Below are 15,227 nucleotides of genomic sequence, written 5' to 3' on the forward strand. Positions count from 1 at the left end.
TTAAAATTCTGGATTTTACTAATGTTCCAGTTAGCAAACAGATGTTAAAATCAATTGTAATAGCACATGATGTGAAAAGTTGGACTTCTAATATGGAAATGTGTTAAAATGTGGACGCAGTGATTTTGAAGGCGAGAACCTACAAGCCTGCACAGAACAAAGTTGTTTGAGAGCACAAGTCTGATGAGGAGCAGCTGAGAGAGCTGGGGGGGGTTCAGCCTGGAGAAAAGGAGGCTCAGGGGGGACCTTCTCACTCTCTAGAACTCCCTGACTGGAGTGTGCAGACAGGTGGGGGTCAGGCTCTCCTCTCAGGGAACAAGAGCAGGACCAGAGAAAATGGTCTCAAGTTGCACCAGGGAAGGTTTAGGTTAGATATTAGTGAAAATTTCGTTGCTGAAAGGGTTATCAAACTTTGGAACAGGCTGCCCAGAACAGTGGTGGCATCACCCCCTGGAAGCCTTCAAAAAGTGTGAGGATATGGCACTTGGTAACAGGGTTTAGTGGTGATCTCAGCAGTGCTGGGGTAATGGTAGGACTTGATGATCTTAGAGATGTTTTTCAGCCTTAGTGATTCTGTGATTCTATGAAAGCTGTGAACCTTTTCTATTGGAAAGCACAAGTACCTGGTCCTATCCTTGTCAGACATCTGTGATTTCTCTGCCTTAATCTTTGGAACAGGTTATCGCAGATTTGCCAAGCTTTCTCTTGGGCAAGCTTCCCTTTTCCACAGGGAAATTAAAACCACAGCAGTGCCTCTGGCTTTAATTTGGTGTTTTATTCCAAATGCAGACTTTGGTGAGCTGAGGACCTAAAGCTCGTGACACCCCGTAGACTCAAGCCCATGTGCCACATGCCTAAAAAAACCAGTTGAATTTCAACCACCCCCATGGTTGCCGTGGGGTTTACACCCACAGCCTTTGGCTTGTCTGCTGGTGGGACAACACCCGTTGGTGAATTCCAATTATTTTTGCCATGGTTATTTTCTGTTGAGGGTGTAACATTGCCCAGCCCATTGTCCAAAACCCTGTAGAGCCAAAGGACCTTGACAGCGATGGAGAAGCCCGGGGGGCACAGTCTGGTTCCTTCACTTTGAGCAACAAGAGTGGAGGAGGGGGAGCAAAAAGAAAGAAAGAACAAAAAGGCAGCAGGACAAGGAGAAAATCTACACCGGGATGGTTTCTATGGAAAATATCACCGGGTTCAGCGGAGCCTGTTGTTAGCAACCAGTGTATACAGCCAGGGCGCCGCAAGCAGAGCGGGGAGATGGATGGGTTGGGGCTGATGATGAATATTCCCATCTCCCAGCCCCGTTCCAGCGGCAGGGAACAGCCCAGCCTCCTCGCCCCGCGTGTGGGGAAATTAGGAGAGGGTTTAGCCTCTTCCCTCAGCTCCAACCCACAACCTGCACAGCGGCGGAGGGACCCCCCACAATCCCCCCGAAGTCCAAATCCCCTTCACAGGTTTCAAGTCAACATTTTATTTCTTATTAATTCACGACGCTACTCGCACTTAAAATATCACAAGTACATTGCAGGGAAGAGACGGGATACGAGCCCCTCAGAGACTCGGGGTGCAGCACTCAGAGCGCCGGCGGGTCTGTGAGGGGCGATGGCGCCCGGGAAAGGGAAGGGGGGCACCGCCATTACCCCGCCAGGCCGTGCCCTGCCCGCCCGCGCGGTCACTCGGCAACGGCGGCGGCGGGAGGCTGAGGACGGGCTGGCCCGGCCGTGGCTGAGGGGAGCCCCGGTCCCGACACACCGGATCCCAGAGCCGGGCTGGACATGGCTGAGGGGAGCCCCAGCCCCGACACACCGGATCCCAGAGCCGGCCCGGCCGTGGCTGAGGGGAGCCCCGGTCCCGACACACCGGATCCCAGAGCCGGGCTGGACATGGCTGAGGGGAGCCCCAGCCCCGACACACCGGATCCCAGAGCCGGCCCGGTCGTGGCTGAGGGGAGCCCCGGTCTCGACACACCGGATCCCAGCGCCGGGCTGGACATGGCTGAGGGGAGCCCCGGTCCCGACACACCGGATCACAGCGCCGGGCTGGACATGGCTGAGGGGAGCTCCAGCCCCAATCCGCAGGTAACTCAGCGGGGCTGGGCAGCACGGGCACAAATAGCATAGCCCCAAATACCATCACAGCCCTGCACACAGACCCTGCAAACAGCCTCACACACACACAGACCTGCACTTACCCTTGGGACACGCAGGCACACACATACACAGACCACCCTGCACACAGAGATCCCCACTGCAAACAGCCTTACAGACACACCTGCACACAGAGACCCCCCCTGTGAACAGATTCACACACAGACCCACCAGCACTGAGAGACCACCCTGCAATCAGCTTCACACACAGACCCCCCCCATAAACAGCCTCATAAACACACACCCACACACCCACAGCCTCACCCAGACCCCGCTGCAAACAGCCTCTCACATCCTCGCACATACAGATCCCCCTGCAAACAGCCTCACACACACACACACAGCTGCACACACAAACCCCCATAGAAACAGTACCACACACACTGATACACCCCTGCACACGCCCTGGGGCACAAACACACGCCCTACACAAGGACTGTCACACAAAAACATCCCCTGTACAGTGCTTGTATCTGCCTCACGCACACTCTCCCCACTCACACAGCCCATCACACACGCGGTGCACACAGAGAACCGTGTCCATCACCATCACCTACACGTCCAGCCAGCCAGCACAGACACACTCGCAGACATCCACACCTCCACGCCTCAGTGATCCTGTGCATACACATCCCCTTTCCAGGTACCTTTTCCCATTTGTTTATTCCAGCTGTTTGCGTGCACCTAGTGATCTCTTCCCATCCTATACTGGGCTTTAAGCTCTAAACATCCTCACTTTCTTTCCCCAGGACATCTCCCATGTGCTGGCTAGTGCCTTTAAGGACCTGTACACTGGAGATGTTTTTGATGTGGACATGGCAACAAACTGGATTGAGTCCCAAGGAGAAGACAGTGTTTATGAGGACAGTTATACAGATGAGCTAGAGAAGGTACAAGTCCAAACCAAGTCAGAGTTTGGAGCTCTTTAGTTGCTGCTTAGATCTTCCGTAAAATAAAATTAAAAGGCAGGTGTTGGTCCTACAATTGACATTTTAATGGAAATTTACTTGAGCACAGTTTCCCATGGAACCTTTCATGTAAGTTAACATTCACATGCTCCTTCATGATGTTGTTATATCAAGCTGGCTTTTCAGACACAGAGTACAACCAGTTAGAGCAGTAGCCCTTTAAATGCCTATTGTACTGGCTGAAAACTTTTCCCTGTACCTGCTGATCAGTGCCCCAGGTTTCTTATCTTGTCATCACCTCAGTAGCTGTTGTCAGTGTATAAAAGAAGAGACTGATGCTGGATGATTTTAGCCACAGGTATTTTTTTTTTTTCTGTTTTGTGTCATCATGGAATGGCAGTGTTTTAGCAGGCCAGTTGATGCTAGTAAAGTAGTGATGTTTTACCAATCTATCTCTGTTTACCTCTCAAAGACAAACAGAAAACATTTACCTGTAACAGCTCAGATTTCTCTTTATTCACCCATACCCATGGCAGCTTCTTGCTGAGTATAAGAGCCGACTGATGGAAGCTGACAAAGCAGAAGAGGAGATCATTCAGGCCCAGGCCCGAGCCAAAGCTGAAGAAGAAAGGGTTCTAAATCTGATGAAGGCTGATGCAGGGGAACATTTCCACAAAATGGGGCTGCCACCAGGTGAGGATTCGAGAATGTTGCCCCCCAGGACATGGTTATGGTACCTGGAGACCAGTTTGGAGTGGTCTTTACATCAACAGAGCAACTTGGAAGGATTTTGTGCTGAGGTTCAAGTAGAGTAACATCTGGTTAACACTGAGAAACCAAACAACCAGGTCATGTTCAAGGTATTAAATTTGAAATTGAAGGGTTACCACTTAAATATTACAAGCATACATACCTTGATATATAGCAGCAACAAACAGATTAAATGTTTCTCCAAAGGGTGCTTAGCTGGGTTTGAACTGAATTTAGAACTGTGGAGGTACATGTCAGATTTTGGGATTAAAATACCAGATTATATCTCTATAAAAAAAAAAATAACCTGACAGGGATGAGGTGTAAAAATATTACTTTGGATTGATCAAGATAGTGTGTTTTAAGGGGCTAATATTTTGTCTTTTTTGATTGTCCTTTGTTTGTTGGCTTTTCTGTTGCAGTGGCATCTTCTTTTCGGTGGATTGTGGATAATGAACTTCTCAGAAAAAATAATTTAATCTGTCCTGAGGATTACATCACTGAGAAACTACCTCTTGCTAAAGCACCAAAAGGTAACTTTTAAAGCAGAAAGTAATTTAGACTTTTTAGAACACTCTATAATTGAAATATTGGAGGATGTAGCAGATCTGAGTATATTTTTATAGTTTTCTGCCAAAGCAGAAGGGACTCTATTATTTTAAGCATAATATTCCACTAAGGGCACATTCTCAAAGTAAAATTGATAAATTCAAAACTACTGAGTTTAGATGTTCTTCAATATGGTGTTTAATGGTTGTTGCACATTTGTTTACAGTTCTTTCCATCTCACACAAAAACTCTGAGTTCTATCTCTATCCAATTTCATTAGCACAGAAGCTGCAACTACATCTTGTATACAGTGAAGGGAAGAAGTTACATTAAAGTAAAAACTATTTTCAGTGAAATGTAATTGTCTTCTTGATTTAGGGTTTAAAATTTTCCAGTTCTGGAAATATATTAGTTTTATTTGCATATGACGATCAGGACGAAAAATATTTTGGTCAATGTCAAGACTTCTTTACTTCTTTTATTTATGTCTGAGATAAGATGAAAGGTTTTAGGATCATTGAAATGAATTTTTTCAGTCAAGCCAAGATAAAGTAATCAACTTAGTCACACATTTCAAGATTTGGTGTTCCAAAGGGAAAAATCCCACATCTTAAATTTGGTGGCAGTTTTGCTGTCTAACCATAGGAACATGGGACTAGGTGGTATATCCTGTTTTTGTCAAGTTTCTGACTGTCAGAAGTCCATCATATAGATCTTTTTGTAAACTGAACAGGGCATTCTAAGTCCCACTCACTTGTAAGGTTAACATATCTGTCTGGGAGTAATATAACTGTATACAGCCTGTTTAACTAGTGCTTCTAAAAGCTTTCTTATTAAAGCACTCATCTTTCTTTGTACAAAATAAGTTATAGATATAAATTAAATTGTAGAGGATTTAAACTGTATTTTTGCTATCGAGACTTAAAATAAAAACTCATATACCTATGCTTAGACTAAATAATGTTTTCATGTTTATCATTCTTATTCATGCTTATCATTCATGTTTTCCTCTTACAGAATTTTTTTTTTCTTTGAATTGCAGGAGCATCAGAACCTGGATACCTGAAAGGGACCCGTAAACAACATGCTTTTTCACTGGACAAGAGTATCTACCTGCCTGGCAGTGTGACAAGTGTGTCTTCAACTCCAGACTCTAGCCTCGAGGCTAAAACCATGAGTAAGGTACATGTTACAAGTTTGTTTTAGTCTGTCTGATCTGTAAGGCCTCTTGCTGTTTCTGCAACAAAGGGTGAATATCAACCCATTGTTGATTTGACTCCAGTACTTAATTTATTTACTCTGTTAAAAAGGGAGAAACACTGTATTTGTTATATAAAATTTCATTGCTGTGTAGCTTTAGTTAGACATGTGCAGTTCCCTTTTTCATCATTCTCAAAATCACTGTGTTTAATGTTGCACGATGCACTCTTGTTTTTCAAAGAATACTAAAGCCTTACAGAAACGAGCTGGGAAAGAAAGTAAGGCCTGGAAAGCAGAGGAAATAAGTGAGTGTCTTGCCAGACTTGAGAAAAGACAGAATTACTTGAAGAACCCACGCTTTTTCCTACCCAATACTCTGCATGGAGGCAAATCTCTTGTAATATCTCAAGAAAAAGTGGAAGAAATCATAGCCAGAAGAAAAGCAGAAGATACCAAAGGGTATGCAGTGTGTACAGTTCCTGGATTCTGAGCTGGAGCACACAGAGCTCCACTATAGAATTGCTGTGGATTTACCCAGAGATATTTTGAGCTAAATTTCTTATATAGTCTCTTAATAACAAAGTATGTCTTTATGATATTTTGTTTTGGCCAAAGGAGACATTTTGCAATTTCTCATTTTATCAGTATTTAGAGAACTGGGCAAGAAGATAATGTCTCCTTTTTTTTATCTTTCAGTGATACCTCATTTGTTCCTGTGTTTCTTGCCAATCCACCTTCTGTCCTGTTTTCATATGATAAAGCTGGGCAGGTTTATGAGGTGAGAAGGTTCTTTGTAGAGAGTTAATTCTGCCTCCCTGGAGAATTATGTCCTATCATGATCTACGTATTTCTGTAGTCTTTCAATCTGTAGTCTTTCAATCTGTAGTCTTTCTGAATTTTAATAAAAGTCTGATTTTGTTCTGTATATTGAATTAATGACCCTTTAACTTCCTTGAAGATATTCCTTCACACCTGCCACTGACACACAAACCATTTAAAGATTAGATGGGTCCTTCTCAGTCTCTGCTTTGTTTTGGTACTACCTGATTCAGCCTCTATTGAATAAACTGGGATGTTGGGGTTGGTTGTGATGATGAAGTAGTTACTCCTAGCAGTCTTAGTAGGACCAGGGAATTGCAAATATTTTAATGAGTGATGATAAATACAATGGAGCATTTTCTTTTCTTTTTAAATGAAGATGACTATAGAGCTACGGAACATCACTTCAACAGGTCAACATGTAAGACTTATCCCCCCTTCTACTTCAGTATTTTTCATTTGGCCAGGTAAGGGTTCTTCTTCTACCTTTAAAATGTTAACACATAAAAAATCTAATTTACCTGCTCTAACAAAGATTTTTCAGAGATATTCTGTTTTGTTCTGTTATCCATAGTGCTCAGTTCTTTAGAAATTCAAGGCTGACTTATTACCATTCACATGTAACTCATAAGCAGATTGAAATGGTCTAATGAGGAACTCAAGAAGGCTAAATTAAAGTGTTTGATGTTAGATTGAAATGTATCGGTGGAATACCTAGATCGAGTCTTATCCAAAATTCATCTAGGAACAGATGTAGTTTCCACTGAAAAAATTAGGAGGAGAGGGCAAGAAATAAGACACTTCAGTTGCAGTAAGGAAGGGTAGGTTAGAGGAAAGTTAAGAAAATAATCTTTCCTGCAGTAGGATAGCCAGATACTGGGATAGATTGCCTGAGGAGATTGGGATACCCCAGGAACTGGAGGAATATTTAGAAGGAGTTAGATGCCTCCATGTAAGCCCTTTTGTCTTGTGGTAAAGCAAAACTGGGTCATGTCTCTAGTTTCTCCTTGCTGTTTTCTGTGTTTATGAGGAGCATATTTCAGACAAAACAATCTTTGAGCTCCCTGGAACATGTGCACATTCCCAGATTGCACTGCCAGGCCTCTTGTGCTCATCCCATTTTATCAGCTTGATTTAGGCAATAAATGAGGGGAGTTTACAGGCACATTTCCAGAGGAAGATGTGATCATAAATACCACTGCCAATTTGAGGAGGTTTTAAATTTTGGTTTGTTTTTTTTTTTTTTTTTTCCCGCCCAAGGAAAATATCCAGGAAAGGGAGGAATGATTGCTCCTGGAATGGCATGCCAGTATACAGTCCAGTTTATTCCTGAATTTCTGGGAGATTATGAAGATCATATATTAGTGGAGAGTCAAGTATCAGAACCTTTTGTCATCCCAGTCCAAGCTAAAGTATCACTTCCAGTATTAACATGTCAGTAGTGTCCAAATATTAAATTTCTCTAAAGATAAGCAGACTTGGGTTTTTTTTATTTGACTGTCTTCAATTTTGTGTGACAAAACAAATGTAGAAAAAAATTGGCAGTGCCATTTCTGCATTGTGATATCTATCTCATTTTCATTCATCATAGATTTATCAGTTATTAAAATGTAATCCTGTTGAATTTTTCCTCAATTATTTGTTTTTGCCATCTTAGGCTCTTTTTTTTCCACTGTATTAGAGGTGTGAGTAGGAGCCACATTTCTAGGTTTGTGTTTTGTTGATTTCTGAACTCCCAATTGTAATTACTAATTCTAAATATTATAGAATTATAATTTAATTATAACTATTTGATGCTATTAATTAGCATTCATGGAATGTGAAATTAAATGTATGTGGATATGGTATACCTGCACCTCTTCAGATATCTAACCTCAACTATAACAAACAGGATTACTTTTGCAAAAAATTTGCTTTGATTTTTTGTAAATTCACGTTTCCTGTTACACTGAGCCTTTCTAAAAAAAATCATCTTACTTTTTATCATTCAGTAATCTTTAAGGAGGAAAGATCATCTTACATCATTAAATTGTAAGATGAATGTAGAAATGTACATCTCACGCTGTCCAACTTCCAAGTGGAAAGAATTTGAGGAGGTTTAGGATTGCAAAACCTGGCACGTTCACATGCAGTAACGTCTGTAAAGAGTTGTTTAATCAGCAGCCTTCTCTGTCTCTGGAGTCTGATTTTCTGTGTTACTTGTTGCAGTGCCTGACGTTATAGACTGTGGTGCCTGCCTTGTCGGAGGAATAAAAACAACAGCAACCTTGTGCAGAAATGAGGGGCTTAGGACTGGGAAGTTCTCTATAATGCCAGAGAAAGCCTGTCCAGCTCCTGGTTCCGGGGTGAGTGATTAGAAGGGAAATACTGGACCCAGCATGGTGCTGGTGCCCTGGTGTGAAGGCCTTTTGAGCCTGTCATGGTGTATTAGCACAGAAGTCATAAGGCCTTGCTGGAGACATCTGCACTGTGCAATTCCTTCAGGAATTCAACTTTATCCTCAAGACTAATCTCCTTGGATGACTGTACCTTCTTCTTGTGCTCTGGCTTGCCTTTGGAACAGGTTGTCTTACTCAGGGGAGAAGTAAACTGAGGCATAGATGAGGGAGAAGAAAACTGGCTTGAACTTCAACCTTGCCCTTAAAGCAAATAGAAATGCCATCAATTGTAGCATTGCATGAAGTAATTTCCTCTCCCTCCTCACCAAAAACATCCCTTACTGATCTTGCTGCTCCTGTAGACACAGCTATCCACTCCGGCCTTGCTCTGTCTTTAGCTCCCCATCACAAAGCAGGGCCTAAGTGAAACAGACAAAGGAGGTTAAACGGGGCAGGTAGACTGGCATTTTTGGTACTGGAGAAAAAGCAGATGGGCCAGGTTGTCCCTCCAGAGACTTCAGAGTTTCAACTCAGAGTTTTAAGCCTGGAAAAACAGACAGAGCTGTTCTATGAAAGGAAATGAGTATTAGGACTTCTGACACTGTCATTTGTCTTCAGAGACTGCGCTTTCCCTCCTGCTTTCACCAAGGTCATTATAAAGCAGGGAGTATATTTTTTGTCTAATTAAGCCGTATTTATGAGCCACATTCTTTTGAGATATGTGAAAAAAAAGTATGGTAAGAGGTAAAACAGTGATGTTGTAATACACTGCCTGTTTCTGGTAAGCCTGTATTTTAAACACAACAACCTGGTCAATTAAATTTATTAATCTTTTTTTTTTCTTTCTTGTTTTAATACCTTAGGTGGCTGTCACTGATGATTTTGTGATACAGGATCCTTTTGGGATCCAGCCTGCTGTTTTGGAGCTAGCTCCAGGGCAGAATGCAACAGTAGAGGTTAGTGCCAAATGCCATAGGAAGTTTTTTGACTTTACCAGATAAATTAACAGGCAAGATCATTGTAGAAGATCTGGCCAGACCTTGCAGTTTTAGGTTTGTGTGAGCAAAAAATGACTCTGACTGTTTCTTGCAAGTGTAAGTTTTAATTACTAATTACAAAAACTGTCCTTTCAGGGAATATTTGCAAATTGAAGTGTATTACTTAGGAGAGAGAAATCAGTTACAGACCTTGCTATTTCCCTTCTCTCTTTCAGGTAGTGTTTTTCCCTTACTTGCCAGAAGCCTCACAGCAAACATTCACCATTTTGTGTGACGATTATCCAGTCAGTTATGTTACAGTCACAGGTTTGTTTCTAGCATGTTTCTAATTCCATAGATATTCAGATATTGTGAGTGGTGATTGCTGGCCTGAAGTGATGGTAACATTTTATGTCATTGGATTAAGCAAATACTGTGTCCCCTGATTACTTTTTTTTTTGTATTATTACTGCTCCTTCCCAGTGCATGGAATACATTGGATTCAGAAAACATTGAGCTCTTAACCTTTGGTAGCCAAAAGTCCAAATGTAAAATGTCACCAAATTGCAGAAAAGAAAACCGGTTGCCAGGTGCAACTCATCTCTTTTACTTTTCTATCAATAAGATAACTTGACCAACTATGAAACATCAGGTGTAACAGGGCAGAAATGAACCCCATTTAGGGCACATCTTAGATGAGGGAGTTCAGGAGAGGTAGGAAGTCTTTGGATTAGCTAAGGAAACCAGTTCAAATTCTTGTAAGTGTCAGTGCTTGTACTGTATTGTAACCGTGAGTGCTGTAACATGAGGCTTGGCTTGTAGTTTGTTGAATCACTTTATCACAGGTATTTACTTTGGTTTTTTTTTTACCACTTCATTTGCTGCTTATTTTAATTTTTAATACACTGCTCAAAACATCTGGGAGCCACATTGTCAACCACTGTAAACACCCTGCTCACTTCAGTGAAAAGATGCTGATGTGAGCTGAAGCTGTGGCCCTGAAACCCCTGTGAATAGCTGTGAAATTCATGAACAGAAGGTCTCTATTGATACATACTGATAAACAAAGAACATCAGGAAAATATTGTACGGTCAACACACTGGAGTTCTGAAACTTGAGGAAACACCAGATATGATCAGCAATGGCCATTACTGACATTTGCTATTGATTGTATGAACTATGTTAACAGTCAGATGGTAAACAGCAATACCTAATTATTTCTTCCAGGGGTTGGAGAGTTGGTTGCTCTGGAGCTTTTGTTTGTCACAGGTGGAGAAAGCAAACCTGAACTGGGGGAAGTCACTCATGTAACAACACAGCATCTCATACGATTTGAGCCCCAAAACCCACACACCACTGAGGAGAAGATACTGGTTATAAAGAACTCCACGTATGTAGCTGCTATTAGAGTAATGCTCTGCAGTCTGGGCACACTGGTAGGGATCTCATTTGTCATACTCTGCTCTCTCAAGCTGGAGAAACCTTCATGCCCTTGATAAACTTTGTGCAGAATCTTTACTTCTTTTTGCTCCATTGTTTGGTAATTAAGGTTCAAGGAACATTGCACATGGATCAGACATTATGGCAACCATCAGCCAAGGTCAATGTATTTGCTTCAGTAGAGGCTAATCTACCAAAGATTCATAAATATACATGGTTGTAGGAAATACTTACAGGGTGATCCTGGTGAGATTTATGTAACTTTACAGGTCTGCTACATATACTTGTGCAACTCAGCTAAGCACTCTTTTCCTTTCATAGTGCAGGGAAGAGATGCTCCCAAGCATGCAATTCTGACAGTAGACATCTTCCATAGAAAAGTCATAATACATCCTGGACTCCACTGGATCTCCACTGATTAAAACAGGAGCCCAATGTAATTAACTCACATTAAAATGCTCACATGGTTCCTACTATTGAGTCCTAATAGATTTAAATATAAATTCAATTTGAAGTCAAGGAATGTGTCCTTATGGATAATCACACCACACTGAACATAGTGGCATCCTGATTTTGCTCAAAATCAGTCAGGCTTTAACAGAAATACACTCGTGCATGATTGCAGCAGTGAGGGGCTGCAGACCATCAAAGCAGTGAGGACATCAGTGCTGGTTTTAGGTATATCAATGTAAATTGTTGCATGCTACAGTGAATATCTGGCAGTTGGTTTTGTGGCCTGGAAATCACACCTGCATAATGCCAGAACAGGCCAATGTTTGGATAAAGAAAGTGTGATTGGTGAACTGGATATTGTAAACTGACAAAGGATGTGACTGTGCCAATTTCCACATTTTCTCTGTCCTGTAATCACCACACCAGTCCCTGCACATCTGGTGTCAGCATTTGTATAAAACACAGCTGGCCAGGCTGAGAGTAAACGCCACAGAAGCAGGAAGAAAAAACCTTGTTTCTGCTACAGAAAGTGATACATGAAATTGTAAATGTCCAGTTTTATCAGTGATACTTTCAAATTCCAGTGTTCTTGCTCCCTCTTGCTAAGGCAGAATTTTTGAGGTCAGCATGAGCAAGGTTCTCAAACCCATGAAGACATTCCATGGAATACACTTCTGCTGAAGCAACCTAGTTTAGCAGCCTTTTCTGGATTGCAAAGAGTGTGGCAGAGCCATGGCTGTAATTTTAGCTGGAGCCATTGTGTTTGTTGACATGTTAAAGACCACATGTTGCATTTGGACTAAATTCAGAATGGTGATGCAGGTCATCAGCAGTGATCCAAGGCAAACGTACTGGTGTCAGCAGGAATGGTCCTGTTCATCCCAGATCCTTGAAAGAAGAATTGTAGAGTTTCTAAAAGCTGGATTATATGACAAGTTCAAATAAGGCAAGAAAGTGTTAAGATATCTTACACATTTATAAAATTTACTTTCACATATTCTTTGTACATGTTCTTTGTACAATTCATATACTCTGACTCTATGCTGCCTCATCAGCTTTGTGGCTCACAAAGACTGGTAAGTCAAACCCCTGTAATCTGTAAAGATAGGAATTTTCTACCTGGAAAAAGGATCTGAACATTTTCTTAATACATTTTTCTCAAAAATATCGGATTTTTAATCATAGCTTTTTTGTTGTTTATTGACTTCTTTGCAGCCATGTAGAACTTCCCTTCTTCTGGCAGATAACAAAGCCTAATCTGAAACCATTAACACCAGAAGAAACTGCAGGCTTTACAAAGGTCAAATACAATCAAGACACAGAGTCAGCCTTCTCCCTAAATCCTGAGCAGGGAGTTTTGCTTCCCTGTGCAGATCATGAGTTTATTCTCACTTACACTCCACTGGAGGTATGGCTCGTGATTCTTTCCTATCTGCAAACTCCAGCTGTGTATTTTTATGCAAGTCATAAAATCCTTGCTGTGCAACTTTTCTAAATTAAATTTAATTAGCTGGTACTATGCTCTGATAAACAGTGTTCAAAATGTAGAAAGTTACTGAAAGAAAACATGTTTTGACTGCAAAATTTGAGACACTTTCTGATCTCATGTAATTTTGAGGACTGACTGGACACAGTTAATTTTACACTGAAATTGTGGACGCATCTTCGTGGCTGCAGCTGTCCTGGCTGGTGAAGTTACCATCCTCACCCCTCTATCGGCTCCTCCACCAGCTCCTACCCCTTCCCCCTCTCCTTTGGGGATATGCCTAGTGCCTACTCCAGCCTAAATAACTTGGTTAACAAACAGTGATTATTTAAACTGTTTCCAGCTGTAGTTTTTTTGGCCTGAAATGGATCCTGTGAAGAGCTGAGTGGTGAATTCAGGGGATAGCAGGAGCCTTTGGCAGAGAATTGCTGTGTGCAGCTGTGGGTAAAGAGGGGTGCAAGGATGTTGGAATGTAGTTGTCCCAGGGACTGTTCTCTCAGTTTCTGCTCCCTTGTTCCTGTAAATCAGGAGCATGAGCTCACTGTATTTAGAGAAACTTGATCCAAAGAAAGCCCAAGAGTTGGAATGCCCCATGCTGCGTTGATTGACAGACATAAGAAATATCTCAAATATGTATGGAAGAGAAGCTATGTGGCTTTTTAAAAATTATTAGTTAATAGAATATATATTGAATTAAAATATACATTGAAATTAGTATCTGTCTACAAACAAGGCTTTTGCAAAGCCCTTCAGATTTAAGGCCTGTTTCTGTGTTTCTTTTTCCCCCCCTCCATCAGAATAAAGAAGGCATTCTCTTCCCATGATGGCAAAGTCATGTTTCTTACTCAAGATCAGATTGATGATCGATTAAGCTGAATACTCTGGAGCAGTTAGAAGAAACTTCTCAATTAGTGCAGCAGTACTGAGCCTAATTTGGGGAGCCTTTGCAGATGTTTGTGTGTAGTATGCAATATGCAAGGGAAATAATAACAGGCATGTCAAAAATGAGTATTTTTCTTGGAACTATACACCATGAGATCAGAATCTGGCTTAATGTTTTGCAGTCAAACGTGTTTTCTTTTAGTAACTCTACAGTTTGAATATTGTTTGTCGGAGCTTAGTACTCCAATGATGATCATTCATCCTTTACATTACTTTTCCATCTTTTTTTTGATCCTCAACATAACTGATTACTTGATGCTAAAATCCTTTTCTCCTTCACCTGTGCAGCTGAAGAGTTATCACAGTGTGATTCAGATGGTACTGAGGGACATTCCAGAATCACCTTGGTAAGCCGAGAAACATTTCCCAGTAAGATATGTAGCCACAATTTATTTGTGCTATTACATTAAGTTTCTGGGCTTTTTCTTCTTTTTGGTGATGATGGATTGACAAGTATAAAGAATATTATCTGCAGAAGTAGTTGTGGTACAAAGAGCATCTCTGATATCCTCCCCCATGCCCAGGCACATGCCTGGCCCTAGCTTTTCCTGTCTTGGAAAAAGATAACACTATCATTTTTGTCTGCTTATTTTCCAGGGTTTCCTGCTACTACTCTTTGTCTCAGCAGTCTGTGACTTAAATACTTGTTCATGGACAGACTGGGACAACTAGAGTACCTTAAAGAATAATGAAGTTTTTAATTGTTCCCAGCTGAGCTAATTGCACACGGGCAGTCTGTACTTGAGAAACTTTTGATGGTTATCAGTTTTGATCTGGCAATTAAAAGACAGGATCCAATTTAACACCAGCTTAACATATTTGATGATTCTACCATATTTCCTCCCAAAGTTTAGAAGAGGGGATGCTTCATAACATCCCAGAATGCAGAGTAGGGGATGTAACAGCATTGGAAATAGAAGTTAAAGGATCAACAGAACCCTTTCATCTTCTTCTGGAGCCATATGCCATTATTGTCCCTGGAGAAAACTTCATTGGTGTAAATGTCAAGAAAACATTTAAGGTTTGTGTGCTTTTGACTTCACTGTTGTCATGTGTTTTGTGTCAGTAGATGTCATAGGTGTTATTAGAAGGTATCAGTCAGTGGTATTTTAGTTTTTCTGATATGTTTTTAGGCTGTGACTTGGGGAGGGTCTGCACTGAAATGCCCTAC

At 41.5% G+C, this 15,227-nt stretch overlaps 1 protein-coding gene across 2 annotated transcripts in view; it reads left to right on the forward strand.

The window, feature by feature from the left end:
* Positions 1-1,400: 1,400 nt before the first annotated feature.
* The window catches only part of DLEC1 (DLEC1 cilia and flagella associated protein), a 34,090-nt gene continuing 20,263 nt past the window's right edge, over positions 1,401-15,227 (forward strand). For both annotated transcript variants that reach the window (XM_032097696.1, XM_032097759.1), the window contains exons 1-16: positions 1,401-2,084; positions 2,903-3,043; positions 3,598-3,754; positions 4,234-4,344; positions 5,403-5,542; positions 5,802-6,019; positions 6,257-6,338; positions 6,759-6,846; positions 7,640-7,813; positions 8,588-8,724; positions 9,621-9,713; positions 9,971-10,061; positions 10,963-11,125; positions 12,844-13,036; positions 14,345-14,403; positions 14,906-15,077. In XM_032097696.1, coding sequence (XP_031953587.1) covers positions 1,782-2,084; positions 2,903-3,043; positions 3,598-3,754; positions 4,234-4,344; positions 5,403-5,542; positions 5,802-6,019; positions 6,257-6,338; positions 6,759-6,846; positions 7,640-7,813; positions 8,588-8,724; positions 9,621-9,713; positions 9,971-10,061; positions 10,963-11,125; positions 12,844-13,036; positions 14,345-14,403; positions 14,906-15,077 — 2,322 coding nt within the window. In that variant the 5' untranslated portion in view covers positions 1,401-1,781. The remainder of the gene's footprint in view (positions 2,085-2,902; positions 3,044-3,597; positions 3,755-4,233; positions 4,345-5,402; positions 5,543-5,801; positions 6,020-6,256; positions 6,339-6,758; positions 6,847-7,639; positions 7,814-8,587; positions 8,725-9,620; positions 9,714-9,970; positions 10,062-10,962; positions 11,126-12,843; positions 13,037-14,344; positions 14,404-14,905; positions 15,078-15,227) is intronic.

Source organism: Corvus moneduloides, chromosome 1 (genome assembly GCF_009650955.1).
Source record: "Corvus moneduloides isolate bCorMon1 chromosome 1, bCorMon1.pri, whole genome shotgun sequence".
Lineage (NCBI taxonomy): Eukaryota > Metazoa > Chordata > Aves > Passeriformes > Corvidae > Corvus > Corvus moneduloides.